Source organism: Dermacentor andersoni, chromosome 4 (genome assembly GCF_023375885.2).
Source record: "Dermacentor andersoni chromosome 4, qqDerAnde1_hic_scaffold, whole genome shotgun sequence".
NCBI lineage: Eukaryota > Metazoa > Arthropoda > Arachnida > Ixodida > Ixodidae > Dermacentor > Dermacentor andersoni.
The window spans coordinates 71,553,775-71,571,617 of NC_092817.1; the positions used below are offsets into that span (position 1 = coordinate 71,553,775).

Below are 17,843 nucleotides of genomic sequence, written 5' to 3' on the forward strand. Positions count from 1 at the left end.
TACACAAATATTGCGTAATAATATGTACTATTAACAGTAGTACGTACTAAACATAATAGAAACGTTAAGGAAGAACGTCGTTACAAAGATTGTCATAAACGCTTCATATATTTTCTTCTCAACTGCTCGTGATTGGAATGGTCCGCGCTCGAGCCCACATTGTAACTGCAAGAGCTCAAACACTCAAAAATTAAAAATTTTTTCTGAATAACCACAACAGAGAATATATGGCTAGATTGCATTTTATTTTACTGTGCGTGTTGAATGGTCAACTTTTTCCCATGCCTGTATTTGTACTGGTTCGGACAGGTACTATCATATGCTTTTTGTCGTTTTTGTCACTTCAAAGGGCACCTGTTATTTTCTTTTACTCTTCAACGGTTCTCAAGGTCGCTTCGCAATCGCGCCCAAGATGTCACAAATATCGAAAATGACAGTGTACCATGCCAAAGTAATCATTATGATACCAGGAAATCTTCCTAGAAGTCATGTATAACTATATACGTCACGTAAATAGTCCTTACTTTGACTCTTTATGATACAGAAGCAACATAAGAAAATCGCTTATCCTCATATCTCATTGTCTGTGTCTAGTACCAAAAGACAAGCGCTTGGCGGCTGCATAAAGATCGCCCGCCACACTCTGACGCAACCCAACTTGTAAAATGCGTTCATCACTTGTCCTTGAATGTGTGTTTCATTTTACACTGACGAAGTAGGAACAGCTGCTTCCAAGCAATGCACACTGCGTTGGTACTCATTGCATGTGCAGACAGAATCTGTAGTTTTCTTGTGCGTGGTTAGCTTCAGTTTTAGTTTGAGTTCTGCAAACACCAGTGACATCTGTGAAGATTCAATCAAAACCAAAGTGTTAAAAGACTCAGCAGATGGCCGGTCTCCAAAGAAATACATTTTTTGTCGTACTTTCCGGGTGGCGTTCATCACCATAGGTGCTGCTTTACAGTGCATCACAGATTGGTACATCGCTGCCAGTGCAACAGGGGTCGATGTGCCATAACCGCGCTTGCCGATGGTTGGGGCTCCTGTGCTTGTGCTCTTTATGGAGACGGACACCTTCTGTCGCTGTCGAAAGGGTTGGGCGGGGATGGGCATTCCTCTGTTGGTTGCCGGAGTTTTTTCAAGCCATTTCTGGACCGTACACGCTTCGAATGCAGAATCGCCATGGCCGAGCAAGATTCAAATTTCTGCAATTTCTAAGCTCACCGAAATAAAAATAGTACCACGTGAAAAAAAGAAGGAAAAAAAAAGAAAAAGGGTTTGGCTTGCACATATTGTTGAATTATGAGTAATCTCCGCGGGCCTCATGATGTCAACGTTTATGACACAAGGACGACGCACACCTGACGTAGAAAAATATGCCACATTGTAAGTGGAATTATACAGATGTATGTACCGATGGGCTAGCAGCGAGTGCTTTCCTTGCCGTAACCGTAGCGGTCCAATTCTTCGAAGTAATCACTCTGACTAAGCATATCCCTCTCCAGCTTGTCGTAGTCGTAGCTCTCCAGTGTTCCTCCGGCTTCTTTTGGGATCACATCGTCGGGAACAAGGTCGCGAAGTTTCTCCATATCATCACCGAAGAGCTGAACCTGAAGAAAAGGAATCGTAACGAATTTTGTATTAGTGCATCATGATAGAAGCGCATAACCACGTCGCAATCGTGACTACCCACCTGGTTCTTTTTTTTTTTTTGTTCCTGCTTTAGATCACTATTAGCTTATTCAGCCATGTCATATAAGAATAATTTCGTTGTTTTTTTCTCTTATTTACGATTTTGATAGTGCTGCTTAATGTCATGGATGAGCTGTACGGCTTGGCCCAATAGGGAAGCAAGTACGTATCCCTAATCTTCATTTGCTCTCAAGCCCACCATTGCGAGCAGCCGGGAAGCAAAATACATTCGTGAAGTTTGCCTCCGGTTCATGCAGGAACACAAGAAAGTGACATTAACGGTAATTTTCTAGTTTACACTTTGTGCTACTGTTAGCAGGAGTTTTGATTGCTATAGTGGACAGAACACCAGATTAGAAGCCCGTTGGTATTTCATTTTATAGACTGCGAGTGACAGCGCTATTCCTAATTCTACACTGCTTGTGCATATGCATGACATGTCGCTGTGCTGAGACTAACTGCAACACGCAGACGGTCTATTGATTCATCAGACAGCGCAATAACAATGCGTGGCTGGTGATTCATTTTGCGTAAGCTTGTAAAGCCCTAAGAGATGTCGTAATGCCAAGCCACCAATGTTAGTAGTACCAATGTTGTAGTTTTGTGCCTTCGTGAGCCTGTGCGTTCTCTATAGTGTGTAAGTGCAGCCACATCTATGTGCACGTTACTATACTACATGAGGTGTGACAAGTGACACGTATACGTACCCTTTCTATTAGCTTGGATTTCATGAAATTCTTTGTAATCGAGAAGAATATGTCAAATACGGGCGGGCTGTTGACAACGTAAACACCTTTCACTCTTACAGGGTAGCAGTCCTGAAATTGAGAAACATTACATAAGCTGTAACATTTTTGTATACTAAGTGACGTGCGCACACGCTGGCACACCAGATTCGCTATCCCAAGAATTTGTCTATTTTATGGTGAGTTCACTAAGTGCTTCAAAATATTGGAATTTTGAAAGTACGTCTAGTTCTAAGTACACACACTCTTCTCGCAAGTTTTCAAATCAAGATGTCTCTTACTCTTTCTTAAATGCTTTTTCACAAGTGCTGTATACACCCAGTAAGCACGTAGACACACCTCAATTATTACAAAGTTTGACATTTCTTGTGGCTTTTTCGGTGACTCTACTACTTAATATATATATATATATATATATATATATATATATATATATATGTTTTTGTTTTATAATATGTTTCTTTAATTATATTTTCATGCTTAAAGCTGTTCTTTAGACGCAATAACATCTTCATTCTGAAAGAATGTGCACCTGGGATGCAGGCTACGTAGCTCATCAGCCCAGAAGGCCATAAGAGCTCTTCTACCAATACCTAAATGCGACAGACTTGTGTGCCCGCTTGCAGAAATAATGGACATTGTCACTTGCAGACACATAATCTGAACTCTTGTCTCTTCTCTCTCTCTCGTTCACTTCCCCATCTCTGTCCCACGTGTAGGATAACAAACGAACAAAGTCTGCACTCCATATCACAAGTCGTTTGCAGCGCTGCCAAAGGCACCAGGCATAAACAGGCTGTATCCTTGCGCAAGCGCAATACAGTTCGGGGCGCAATGCTCCGATTAATTACAGGATTATAAAGGTATAATTTTGCTTGGTGCATGGTAGGTTACAGCGATACATGACATATTAGGGCTTTTGAGCGTGAACGTCGTTTAAAGCGAATTCAGCAACCCCTGAGCCGACGACGCGGCGCGGATGAACACATCTCGGGCGACATTCGGCCTTCCTATTGGCTAAGGAGTCCTTCAGCTTCAACACTGCTGCAAACAACTTGTGGGATAGAGTATACGTAACCTCCCTGCCATTCCTTCCTTCCCTCTTTCTCTTTCTCTTCACCTGAGCAATGTGGATCATCTTCTGGATTGCGAAAGGCGTGTACTGCGTGAGGTGGTGCAGACCGAGACCCTTGTAGTCGAGTATGTAAACCACTCCTCGTTTTTGGACTTCCTCGTCGAAAAGCATCCACTCAATGAGAATCATGCACGCTTTTGTGAATTCGTCGAGCGTGCAGATGGAGGCGTCCCAGGCTCCTGCGAGAGCAGCGCTGCGAATTACTGGTCGTATTTCGCTCAAATGTTTCTTTTTTTTTTTTTTGTCTCGTTCATTCAGTGTTCGCACGCTCCATACCCCTCTATCTCGTGCACTTTGTTCGTGATAACTCCAGTATTTTTCGAATGCCTATTAGTGCTCTTCAAACCGTTGCAACTTTTTCGCATAGGTGCGAATAATTGAACCGTCGTTCTTGTACTGCAGTGCCCCAGAACAAGAATAAAGAATCTGTTTTTTTTATCACCTGTGCCAGACTAAGGCCACAGTGCCGTCCTTCTGTTTAATGTAGGGAATAAGGTCAATTTCAAATCAGTAAATTCATCCATTTTTAAGTATATCTTATAAACATAGGTGTGCAGCGGAGCGATGGGTTGTAATACAGATGTAGGGCATGTGTTCCATGCCCTGAAATATTATCCTGGGTACTACAATTTTTTTTTCAATATACATTATTGTAAAGTCGGAGGACGTACAATCAGAACGCTACAGATAAGCTTTGGACAGGTTAAGATATCTGTGCACCTGATATGATACTGCAGATGTATAAGATGAAAGGTAAAAATGACACGGAAAAATAAAATGAATTGTAGAGGTAGCAATTCAAGAGCTTAGCCGAGCCGTATGCCTGAAATGCTGCTTTTGGGGTAACGGTGAACGTGAAAAGAAAAAGGCTATGAAAGAGGCACAGGGAAACACTTTAATAAGAAGTTAATAGTTTAGGCTATACCAATGGGGCCTGACATCGACATCTGTTCGGGGTGAAATAGTAAAAAAGGAAGAAAAAGTAAATGAGTTAGTGAATATATTTCAGTAGCGAGAGAGGACTTGCCTGCCGCCTAAAAAAAGTAAATAAAAGAACTGAAACTAACTTCAGACGAGAAAGCTGATGATGATATTTGTACATTTTTCAAGGTACTCTAACCCAGTGTATAGTATAAATGTTTACCATATCTGAAATGAACATCTAATTTTCCTACCAATCCTGCCACTATGAGCCATACAAATTTGACTTGAAATGGTCAGTTGGCTCTAAATGGCACTGAACTTGTAAGTAAGGAAAACAGCGACGAATCTATATACTTGTCAACTGTTCTAACCACTGTTGTTGGATGAGGAGGCCACATTTTCTCTCCACAGAACAAACGAAATATATGATAATATTACCTCATTTGTTACTCTCGGGTACCAGTGGTGAGCTTACTTTCCCTCCTACTGCGGGTAAAGACGAATATGGTTGTGGTAGTTAAAACATTTGAGAAACAATTAATTCCGAAGTTTTGCGTGCCGAAAACACGATATCGAGAACACGCCGTCAAAATCTGTGACGTCACGGCGAACAATATGGCTGGTTAGCGGGGTTACCATCCATCTTTCGCTATTGAGTTTCTTTTTCTGGCGTATCAAGCATGCTCTCACAGTAGGTGGCATTTTGGGTATTTTAGAAGCTTTATTTCCTAATACAGCTCGACTCCAGTTTCTCCAATGTGTGGTTTCCCTCTTCTTTTACGTTACGCAGTTATTGCGCCTTCTGTCGCCAAGTTCACCGTACCAAATAGTCCAATCTTCAATAGTAACGTTCTAAGCGGCTTGAAGGTGGTGCTGTATGACGTACATTTTACACACTTGAGGTCTAACGTGCGATGACAAGCTACGTTTAGTTAGTTTACCCGTGCGCTACCGACGAGGTGTCTCACCTGTTTTGACGAGCATGACAGCTCGCCCCAGCGAATCCCGTTTTGAGGAAACCGCAAGGAGTTTGTTTTCACGGAAGATGGTGTCGTAGAGCACTTCGGACGGCGTAAAACTCTCGAAAATAGCAGGGTAGCTTTGCCTCGCCCTAAAGTATTTCTGAACAGTCTTGAACGCTTTGTCAGCGTCGTACTTGCGAGCATGAAGGAACTTCATCAAGAACCGCTCGTCCTTGGGGCAGTCCAGCAACTTCTCGTCTGCAGTGTGCACGAGCAAAAGATGACAGGGAACGTTATTACACAAATGTGAATTCTTAAATAGGCGTCGAGGATTCCTGTGTATGGTCTGCTTTCTCGAATTCATCAATTTAGCCTTTCATTTCGTTAACGCAACAGTATTCTTATAGCAATGCCACGACATGTCTTTCCGAACTTGAGGTTTCTCTAATTCAGCAATTTAGCCTTGCATTTTGTTAAGGTTACAGTATTCGCATAGCGATCGCCCGCATGCCTTTTTTTCCAATTTGGGCTTAAAGGTATTGAACAATGAATGAATGAATGAATGAATGAATAGCTGTATTTACAGGTGAGTTGTGTGCTTCTCGGACGTAGTGTTAACTAAAGCCACGACCAAGCTCATTCGTATTTATAGATTTGAGTGCTCGTCGGACGCTACGAACGTCTCAGTTTCTTAATTATGCGCTATAAACTTTGTGAGTCGTTTGCTTTTTTATTGCAATCATTCCGCACTTCCGCATTCAGACACACGCATGACGAATGTTGGATGAATTTCAAAAGGCAAACCAGTTTAGCAATAAGCAAACACGGTGATTCAAATAGTAAAGACAGGTCAAGTGAAGTTCTCTTCGCGCAGAATAAGAAGCGAAGCTAAAAGCAAACTAAATACGTGGCTTTTGAATTAAACAGCGTTGAATAGTTAAGCACATAAGAAGGCCGCGAGTATTTTTTCGTTCTCACACCCTAAACGTGCGAGCCCTTCGTCTTAGCAGTAGTTCTTAAGTGTGTCTTGTTTTTATTGCTTTTTCTTCCTTTTTTTTTACTTCATAGTGCTAGATGACATTCCGATACGATCTTCACAGTGACGTGGCTAGCATCAAAACCCCGACTCATTATTTTAACTGCTAAAGCTTCGTTTTACTAAACTGACTTCCAGAATGTTTTTCATTTATTGATGAGAAGAACTAACAATAGGCGGACACTTCTTTAACTACTAGCAACATTCAATACGAGCTATAACTGGCGGACAACTTCGGTAGCGACACTTTCGCAACATAAATCTCAGCGCTACGTAAACATGAATGGAATGCGTGCATATATACGTGTGGCGCAAGAACACATACCACGAATAAGTTTCTCTAAATTCTGTAGAGACACGGCGATCTTTTCAGGTTCGTCCGCATTTATTTCTTCCATGCTGATTGCTTCCTTCTGCGCCCTGAAACGAACTGAAAGATATAACGAAGTAACACCTTGAGCATTGTGGATTGGCAAACATTGCATCAAATAAGCTGGGCTTGTCCACAGAAAATTCTTTCACGCTAGAGCTGTTGGTAAGAGCAAATACCAGCCAATGAAACATCGTTCCAGCGCACAATCGAACACGGACGAGAAGAGAAGGACAACACGAACGCCAAACTTAGCGAAATACCAGCCAACCCTGATGCACACGTTATTAGCTAAGGCGGCGGTCGATGGCAAATCGAACTTACGAACAAAAAAGCTTTGTGAATTCGACCCCTATTCTATAGTATAGGAGAATAGGGCAGCAAGCTTCAACTCATTTGTAGTCGCCATTGGTACTGCGCAGAACACCGTGATAATGACTTGAAAAACCGTTGCTGTTTTTGCGTGCTGTGCTGCAAATGATCTCTAAGAGCGTAAGCGTGGTTCTGGGATACTTCGGTATACACGCTTGGACACCAATTCCGGCCTCTTTACGGCTCGTCTCTGTGACAGAGATTCGTTTCACACGGCGACAAACAACGCTAAGTGTTTCCATTTATCGTTCGGACAGCGACAATGTAATCTGGACGCTAAAGAATGTCGAAAGGTCGGTGCTTCGAGCGGTAGACGTCATCGAGCGCATCCGAGCGCTTAGGTGTGTGTGTGTGTGTGTGTGTGTGTGTGTGTGTGTGTGTTGGTCCGAAGGTCGACGAAGAAAGGTGGCCGACCTGTCTGCGAACGCACATTATGCCGTTATGCCGAACATGATAGCCTCATGCTTCACCCGCCGGATGCGGCCCTTTCCTACGCCAGAGACGAGATCGCGGGAACAAATCCCGACCACGACGGGCGCATATCGATGGGGGGGAAAATGCAAAAGCACTCATGTGCTTAAATTTAGGTGCACATTAAAGAGTTCGTGGCGGTTAAAATTAATAAGTAGTCCCCCACTACGGCGTGCCTCAAAATAAGACTAAGATTGTTGTTTTGGCGCGCAAGGTCCCGAAATATTTTTTTAAAGAAGATGCAAACGGACTTTTTTTTTTGCTGTACGTCGACATGTTTCTTCCCAAGCCCTTCCTGCTCCAGGCTGCTGGACCAACATAATCCCTGAGACTGAAGAGCCCCATGGAACTCGACATAGCAATGCTCTAGTAGCGTAGTTTTGTTTATGCGCTCAAGGCAGCCACATTCGCAGGCACAAGTCTATATATGACGAGTTCGTCTTCCTAAACGCAGCACTGGGATGTTAAGCTAAGTAAATTACGTGTGCCTTACGTAGAGGAGGTATAATCTTGCGCCCCCCCTTTGTTGGAGAAACATTTGTCTTTGTCAGAAATACAACATTCTTGATTGGCCAGGTACAGCACCTGGTGTCGTCTGCAGTAAGCAGCGTCTCGCAGAACGTGGCTGACATGTGTTCTCTCCCTTCTACAGGAGTGCTATAGGACGTCGTACATTCGCTGCCTCCTGACGTTTCTGCGAATCTTATTCCCCCATGTCGGCAAAACTAATAGAGGATAGCCAAGGGAGTTATTACAAAATTATTTTACATTCGCCCAAAAGGGAACCTCCCCGTGAATATTTCACTATATCTGCAGGTGCCTATACAACGCACTTAAACAAATGATATTGTTCAGTCGTTTCCAATTTCTTGACTGTCTTGACTGACGGACGGACGGAAGGATGAATCGGCTAGTCCTATACAGCTTCGCTGTGAAAACGGTGGTGCAAGCGAACAACAGAAATTTTTCAGATAATCTGCCATGGAAATTCAAACACGTGTGTTTAGTTAGTTCGAACACGCGCAGAGCCTTTTTCCGAGTGTGAGGACATTTCGTCACATGAAACCAGTCCGTGTAGCGTCAAAGAAAAGAATCCAAAACGTTCGCGAGCGAGCGTCACTCTCGCCTCAATGCTAGCATACTGAGTTATATAGCGTAAGATTCATCCACGAAGTAGTGCAGGTCAGCGCAACAACAATTTTCGCAATCAAACAATAAATAACGATACAATTTCGGTACTTACGTAGTCAGTCAGCTATTAAGTACCTCTAAAGCAGAGAGCTGGTCGTATAAGGTCACATGATGTTCAAATATTCTATATTAAGAGGAAGCTTTAGCTCGGGTGCTCCCATCTAAATACATGGGAAAGGAGAAATCGTTTTTCTCGGCAACCACTGCACCCGATTTGAGTATATTTGTTGTATTTAAAGGAAAAGCTAAAATATAGTGACTGTTCGTTGCTAACTTTTGTTTATGCCGTCAATTTATTAATAAAATTTGGCAAAAATAGCAAATTCTCAATACAATACAATACAATACAATACAATACAATCTTTAGAAAACGAAACTATCTTGTTTACAACTGTGTAACTCAGTAATAAAAGAAGCCCTGTCAATTGCATTTAATAGTATATCTAAAGCGGACAAAACTGATACGTTACACATGGCTAAAGAGAATGAATTGAATTATGGGGTTTTACGTGCCAAAACCACTTTCTGATTATGAGGCACGCCGTAGTGGGGGACTCAGGAAATTTGGACCACCTGGGGTTCTTTAACGTGCACCTAAATCTAAGTACACGAGTGTTTTCGCATTTCACCCCCATCGAAATGCGGCCGCCGTGGCCGGGATTCGATCCCGCGGCCTCGTGCTCAGCAGCCTAACACCATAGCCACTGAGCAACCACGGCGGGTCATGGCTAAAGAGAAGCGACTAAAATGTGAATAGGTATTTCACAAAACCCTTGTAAACAATCTAACAAATTCACGTAATACATAATCTGGCTTATAAAACTTGTCCTTTTTGGATGATCCAATGGATGCAGTTTACAGAAATGCGATATGTGTTCTTGGTGCAGAGCTACGAACTTGAAAACTTCGTGCTTGTATATATTTTTGCCATACTTACGAATTAAAAACAAATGCTCAATACATTCAAACCCTAAATCAAAATTCGGGTTCAGACATTCACTAGAATTTAAGTTTATCTCTCAAATGCAACAGGTTTTATTAGCATCGGTCTAGAGGCTATCTCAGAAAAGCATTTCTGCGTTTTACATGTATTTGAAGAGGCCGCGTCGGAGTTGGGCCCTAGCTAAAACTTCCTCTTAAGAGTGCAGCATCTCAGTTGTCTTAGAACAACTGGCGTTAAATAACGAACTCGCCAGACTCGTAGAGGGTGCCCAAATAAACTCTCACGTGATTGAAAGTCAAAAGCGGACAACATATATTCATTGTATCCACACATAACGAGGTAGTCGAACAAGCCTACAGAAGAGTATTGCGGAGTCGGCTTCCCATACAAAAGGTTTTTTTTGTCACTTTTATGTAGAGTGTCCACAGACATTTATCTACAAAGTCTATGAATATATTTAGAAACATTTATATCAGTCTATTTTGGTAGACTGCTTACAGCTCATGAGCTATTTGCAAACCGTGCATTCACTAAAGATATTCATTAAAATATTTCCTCCCTATAGGACGTGCGCATGATGTCTGCAAATTGTGGAACGACAAATATAGAAATTAATAGTAAGCTAATGTAGTTAGTAAGATACCTGGAGGTAGTACTCGTAAAGTCCCCGTCGTTTTTTTTTATAACTTTATTGGCAAATACTAGTGTTATTGATCTTACCGTCAGCGGCGATATACTTTGGGCTTCCCGATCTAAATGCACGACGTCACTTCGGATTCCACGAAAGTACGCGTTTCAATTATAAAACCAAAAATTAAAATGTGCGTTTGCTGGCGCTTGCAGGTTGCTGCAGTTATTTAACCGTTACGCGACGACTGTTTGTAACAAGGGACCCTAGCAGCTTTCTACATTGGCCCATCAAGGCAAGTTATGCCATATTGAATAACCACACCCGGTACTACTCATATGACGACAAATACAGCCACATTAGTTTTATAAAAATGTGCGTTCATTAAATGATTTTATGCGTAGCTCGTACACACACTATAACAAACTTTTGTAAGCAGCCAGTCGGGTCGGCAAAGCACAGACAATTAGAGGCACAGTATACTCGGACTATTCCTAAATGGTGCCATTGAAGTACATAAGAATGCCGATACTTTCTAAGTGTCCTTACATAGTCTGCACAATGCAGTCACAGTTTCGCAGAGGCCAACCTTTTTCATTCTCTCCAGTAACGCGAATAATCAAGTAATTTTTATGAACTAGGCGTCTAACTTCTGGGTTTTAGCAGTAGCAGTCTGAATTGGCTTAAAGTGCGAAGCAGTGACTTAAGGGATGGTTCTCATAACACTGGGAGCTCACCCGCCGATATGCAACATCATCTTTCTTTCAAAGCGAATAGTTTTCTTTGGCTCTTTCGACCGTTTTCATGCTATTGTCAGTGGTCGGTTGATAGTCGGTGGTCGGACTCGGCAAGGAAAACCCTTCCTTGCTTCCTTCCTTCCTTCCTTCCTTCCTTCCTTCCTTCGTTCGTTCGTTCGTTCGTTCGTTCGTTCGTTCGTTCGTTCCTTCCTTCCTTCCTTCCTTCCTTCCGTCCTTCATTCGTTCGTTCGTTCTAAAGCCCCTGCATCCACGCGCCACGCGCCACCGTGTATGGAGGGGCTTTAGTTCGTTTGCTCGTTTGTTCGTTCGTTCGTTCGTTCGTTCGTTTGTTTGTTTGCTTGTTTGTTTGTTTGCTTGTTTGTTTGTTTGTTTGCTTGTTTGTTTGTTTTATCCGCTTACACTGATAATCATCATCGATGGTTTCTGCACAATTTTCCTCTTTCATGTCGAGCCTAAAAATTTTTCATAAAATTGGGCTCTTAAAAACTACACTGTGTAGCTCGCATCATTTAAGAATATACAAGCGGCGTAAGGACTAAGCGGTGAATATATGCACGCTGTGCGTCTCTATGGTTTGTATGGCCTATGATGTTTATGGCGTCTCTATGGTTTCTACGCTGTGCGTCTCTGTGACACTTATTCGACACTTGGCAGCACTGCGTTTAAGTACGGTTTCTTCCCGACCAAAAAACACGCGTTAAAGTAGCAGTGAAGTTAGTTGTAAAAGTTCCGTATAAATGTGTATGATATTAAAAGGAAGTACCCTCTCGACGTTGCTGTGTGAAACTTTATGTAACTTGGCCAATATTTTGAAGTATAATTTTTTTTCTCAAAAATATTGCCCTTTCTGTTACGCTGATGCATAGCAGTGAATTTCCGCAGATTTCCGCATGCCTAAAATTCCTGGAAATAGGTGAAGTACTCTAGTAGGCACTGTGTGCACGTGCCTATGGCGAATTCATGTGTAATGAACATGTTACAACACGTGCCAACGATCACGAACGATTATGGACACACCGAAGCACATCAAGAGCCTGTGGCAGCAGCCATTTGCCATAAAGACGACGCATGTCAGTCGCGGTAGCGACAACGAGCTTTCTCTGCTTCTGCTGGGCGCACGACGCAAGTTGCCTCGTGGCTCGAGCTCATTCACAGGTTCGACCAACGATCGCTCTCTTCCTGGCTCTCAACTTATTCGGTCAACCATATTTTTCTCCTCGGCTGACTACTTCGTCGCGCGCTACTCCGTAAGCCCATAATCCAGCTATATATATCGCCCAAAGGTGGAAAAGCAGCCGAGGCTTTTAAAATTGTTACACGTTTACAAATTCAAAAAAAAAAAGGCTCGCGAAATTCCTGAGAATGAAAAAAACACAGTTTTTGGCCACTGCGAGAAACCGCAATCTGCCCGAGGCACATAACACGCAAAATGCGTCCCTCATACTGCTGTTGAAGCAGGAAAGACGGCCGTTAAGAAGCGACTTAAACATCAGCTACCGCCATTTTCGAAGGTTTAATAAAAACAAACGTTGTTCCGTCTCTCTCACTTTTTCTTTTGTGTCCATAAAAAAAAGAAAGAAAGAAAGAAACGTGCAGTTCACGGCCGTGAGTGATAACGTCGTCGTCATACTGCTGCTGTCAGCAAGGCACTGGTTCTCGGGGAAAATTTCCTCCCGACATTTTGTAGCGTGCAAAAACAACACAGCCCAAGAAAATACAAATTCCCTCCTACATTAGGCGCAGCCGGACATCTATGGCACGCACTAGACGCAATCCCAACTTTACACGCACCTCTGCACTGCTCCATGAAAACAACAATACGTATACTATCCTTGCCCGAGGCTCGCATGGCGGGTACAAAGCACGTTGAGTACAAAACTCGCTGCCACTAGCTCTTGCTAGCTGAAATTGCCGGCTGTGCTACAAAAACGGCAGTAAATACTCTGCAGACAGACGTTGTAAGTCGTGGTGACATCAAAGCTTTCGCAGAAATCTACTTTTTTTTCTGGTTGCTCACCTTCGAAGAGAATTTGTCCGCTTGACGATTGACAAAAGCTCCTCCAGCTTCGTTTCCTAGCGTTGGGGTCGAACGCGTTGAGCCCCCTTATCAGGGCGCGCTGTCAACCGGCGCACCGGCACAATCGCACGCACGCCTCAAGCAGCAACTTGTTTTGGCTGGCACGACTTCCTAGCGTCGGCGCGGAGTCCGTGGGGCGACCTTCAGTTTCTCTATCTCACTCTCCTCCACACTAATAGAACAGGAAGTCACGTGTACCTTCAACAGCTGCCAAATCGCTGCCTCGCGGCTTCTTGTTTTATTATTTTTTTTTCGCTTTATCTTTTCGCATTGTCCAACTTTCCGGGGTTTGTTATTTATGTCTCCATCGACTCGGTGCTCGTTCTTTCCGTGCAATATTTTGATCGTTGGGAAATTCAAGGCCTCCGCGCTGCGGAAGCCCTTCTCTTGTATATCCAAATGGCCCTTCGCGTCAGGGCACGCCATTCGTCTGGTCTTTTTCCAATGTCTTGAATATGCAATGCGAAAGGAGAACAGAACGGAGGCCGGGTTGGTGGAGAGTATTTGCGACACAGGCAGTTTATGTGCATATTATTTTAATTGCGCCGGATGCATACGCCGCCGCTTCATCAAATGATAACGTGACGAAACAATCACGGGCATTTAATATATGTCTACGAGGAGTGTTGATATTTCTGGCGCGCGTCGTTAGAGCCCGTTACTGCTATTGCTATACATTGGAGTGCATTGTTGCACGGGGACAATTAAATGCAGTGTCTTCTTAAAGCAATAATAAATTGAAAGACAGCTAAAACATTCTTTCAAGACCACGTGCTCATCAACTTGGTCTAAACTTTTGTTAGGTTTAATATGTTATTATTGTTATTTTTAGGTTAGATTAGGTTAGGTTAGGTAACGGAGGACGCGAAGGCCAAGCTTTACGTTTTCCAATTTTTTTGTTCCATGCTTCAGCGCCGTGTAACGCCACGGATTTCAATACATATTCTCGTACCTGCGCTGTTCGATATACGTGATCAAAATTTGCTTGTTAATGTTCTGATGCCTTTAGTGTTCAGTGTAATCCTTCCTGATTGAAGAACCTTTAACCAGAAGCCTCGTCGCTCCGGAACCGTTGGATACTCAAATATTCCTTTAACTTGGGGAACAAGTGGCAATGGCTAGGCGCGAGGTCTGGATTGTACGGTGGGTGGGGCACGACAGTGCATCCAAAGTTTGTCAAAAGTTCCTGGGTTTGACGGGAGACGTGAGGTTGGGCGTTGTAGTGAAGCAGAGTTACACCGGCTGCCAGTCATCCTCGCCGGCGGTTGTGGATAGCTCGCCTGAGTTTTCTTAGTGTTGCGCAATAACTGTCTCAGTTGATTGTCGTCCCGCGTTCCATGAAATCGATCAGCAGTATCCCCTTACGACGCCAAAAAAAAACATTGGCCATGGATTTGCCAGCACAAGGAGTTTGTTTGAACTTCTTCGCGACTGGTGACTCTGGGTGACGGCACCGTTTGGATTTTTGTTTCGTTTCGGGAGTGAAATGAAACACCCACGTTTCGTCTCCCGTAAAAATGGAGCCCAACAATCCTTCCTTATCTTCTTGACACTTTTGAAGGAACTGGAGAGCACAGTCAAGGCATTTCTCCTTGTGGTCTGATATCAATAGCCGCGGTACCCATCGAGCAGAACACCTGTGATACCCCAATCTTTCAGTCAAAGCTCTTTCTACTGTACCTTAAGAACTCCCAGGAATCTGAGCAACAAGTTCACGGACGTTGATCTTCCTGTTTTGAAGCACTTCACGTTGGTCCATCTCGATAACCGCCTCCGAAACTGACGGTCTTCCACTCCGTACTTCATCGTGGACTTCCTTCCGACCGGCTCTAAACTCCCTGCACCACTTTCGGACGTGTTGAACGGACATACACTTGTCGCCATACACCTCTGTCAACTGACGATGGATATCCATGGGCGCAGTCCCTTTGGCGTGCAAAAAGCGAATTACGGAACGAATCTCGCCCTTGGCGGGATCAACAATGGGAACCTTCATATCGGACGGCTGCTGAGCGAAGAATGAGCGGCGCAGCGAAGCGCGGCCGGGGGGAATCAAGAGTGAGGGAACAGCCGCGCGCAATAGTGTGGCCAGATTGCACCTCGCACTTTCCCGTGTGGCTGGACCCCCTTGGGAACCTTATTTCTGGATCAACCCTGGTAGTATGTATTACCTTAATTAAACAAGACTTCGTAAACAAGACGCTGGCATCGATTTCCATCTCCATTGCCAACACGGGAGCCGTATGGGCCACGGAACGAATGGACATTACATTTTATTTTTAATTGGTGAGGGTTTGTTTTAGTTCAATTATTGTTTTTTCTTGGCAGGCGGGTTTCTCTCGAACACTGGACTAAGTATACGACCATGCGGTACGCCACACATGATGTCTCTATGCCGACCGCTCTCTTTGAATGGGCACACACAGATACAGATACGTCAAGTAACTCTTAATAAAATCTAGAACAACACGTCGAATACAATAACATTTTAACTATTCCAGTAATGTTTCGTTGTTAATTCATTCTATAGAAACACTTAAAAAATTTACAGATTTGCCTGATGTAAGACTTTTGGCTCTTATATTGCTTAACATAACTTCTGTCAGATGTAATAGCAGAAGTCAGGTTTGTGTGGAAGTTACCAGCAAGAAGCCATATTGCCGCGACATTATGATGAGTTGTTTTTTGAGAAATTTGACACAGAAAGTCTGATACAGATAATTTTTTCTAGACCCTTCGATAGAATTGGCAGTATTGAAATTGGTCTGTAATTACTCAAGACATTTTTATGTAACCTTTATATAGCACTGTAACTTTAGAGAACAGCATGCGTTGTGGTACCGTGCCAGTACATCGGGCGAGGCTATGTACATCTACTAAACACGCATGAAGAAGAGAGAGAGGGGAATATAAGGAAGGCAGGGATGTTAACCACCCTATCCTACGCTGGGGGATGAGAGAAGGGGAAGAGAAGTGAGAGAGAGAGGGTATAGAGACGTGCAGGGGCTGTACTTGAGTCAAAGCCACTCGTACAAACCAGGCTTTCTCAGAAAGCACAAGAGTGCCTTCCGGGTTCAGTCTCTGGCTATGGGACCTCCTTCTGTGTACACAAGTTGGGTAATTCATTTGATGCCTAAATAAAACCACTTCTGACTCTAACTCTGACTGCCTTCTGAGCCGATGATCGGTAGGGGCGGTGTTCTAGTACTGTCTGTTTACTCACAATACGATCATCTAGTTTCCTCAATGTGATGGACAAAGATTATCTTTGTAGCTGAAATTAAGGACAGTGGCACAATAAGTGATGAATGTTCTCTTCGCATCCGCGAAGATGACATGCAGGACTATCAGCTGTTCCAATTAGCGCTGAATAAGCTTTCGTGAAGGCAACTCCCAGCCACAACCGACACAGAAGAGACGCTTCGCGTTGGTGCAGTCCGGCCGGAGGTCTGAGTTGCAGTGAAGGGTTCCCTTTGTCTGTGCAGTCTGGTGCGCCTTTTATTTGTGGTACTCCACTCTGCTAATAAGAGCTTGAGTGCTAGAATGCGAAGTTGTCTCGCACCGCCAGTCCTGGAGAGAGGGATGGGAACCCAGGGGTCTTCATTGTTTGACGTTCGAGCTGGATTATCTGCGTCATCATTTCCAATGATACCGCAATGGCCCGGTATCCATTGAAAAGATATATCATAGTCTTTTTCTTTCAAGTGACGAACAAGTTCCACGATCTCGCACGTGAGCTGATCGGGAGTTCCATGTCGCCGAAACGACCGCACACATCCCAAGGCCGGCCTTGAATCGCAGAAGGGTGCCCATTTTCGAGGACTTTCTGCATTTATCACATGAAGCGTGTCGCGGAGAGCCGTGAGCTCTGCAGCTGTAGATGTAGGGATATAGGAAGTCTTGAACTGCAGGGTTATTCCTATTGTTGGTATAACTACAGCACCACCAGTACTGGTTGATGATGTTGAGCCGTCAGTATAGACGGGTGTGCAGTCGCTATATTTCTTCTACAGGAGGGGTAAACTAAGTTCCTTGAGTCCAGATGGCGGCAAGTTCGACTTTTTTCTGAAGTCCTTGGATTATTAGGTTTACTTGAGTCTTTCCTGAGCTGCGTAACCTGACCTGAGATAGGCATGGTGCGCGAAGACAGTTGCACTGAATGTGGTGTGGGGCCTTTCTACTGGGAGACTCGCGAAGTGGTGGGTAGGGGTCCGGGCGAAGTGTCTTATGTGCACACGCATTGTTTCGATTGTAATGTGCGTTCTAATAGTGTAATCTAGGTGAGGACACCCTCCTTTTAAAAAGAAAGGAGCACCTCCGGCGCCTCACACGTGCTCTCCTACCTCCGTGTGCGGTAACCCTCCCCCGTGGTCTTACCTGCGTAGAGGAAGTTGCCCTTCGGAGGATCCGGGTCGGGGTTGCCCTCACTCCTGCCGTGACTCGGAAGTGGCCGCACTTTCGTCAGTTATATCCCCGCCATGGGTGCCTACTCTGCAAGACACGCAATGCTGAAGCCGAAATCCACCACCTGCTGTGGG

The 17,843-nt window shown here is 44.0% G+C and overlaps 1 protein-coding gene across 2 annotated transcripts; it reads right to left on the reverse strand.

Moving 5' to 3' along the window:
- Nucleotides 1-226: 226 nt before the first annotated feature.
- LOC126536306 (alpha-tocopherol transfer protein-like) lies at nucleotides 227-13,448 on the reverse strand. Of its 2 annotated transcripts, XM_055073904.2 has the most exons (6): nucleotides 13,246-13,438; nucleotides 6,821-6,925; nucleotides 5,466-5,717; nucleotides 3,559-3,752; nucleotides 2,400-2,510; nucleotides 227-1,610 (listed from the first exon to the last, which is right to left on the reverse strand). In XM_055073904.2, exons 2-6 carry the CDS (start codon nucleotides 6,891-6,893, stop codon nucleotides 1,422-1,424), a joined length of 819 nt encoding a protein of 272 aa, XP_054929879.2. In that variant the 5' UTR covers nucleotides 6,894-6,925; nucleotides 13,246-13,438; the 3' UTR covers nucleotides 227-1,421. The 2 variants fall into 2 exon arrangements, with proteins under 2 accessions (XP_054929879.2, XP_054929880.2); XM_055073905.2 differs by lacking the exon at nucleotides 2,400-2,510 and having other exon boundaries at nucleotides 13,246-13,448.
- Between the last annotated feature and the right edge of the window lie 4,395 nt (nucleotides 13,449-17,843).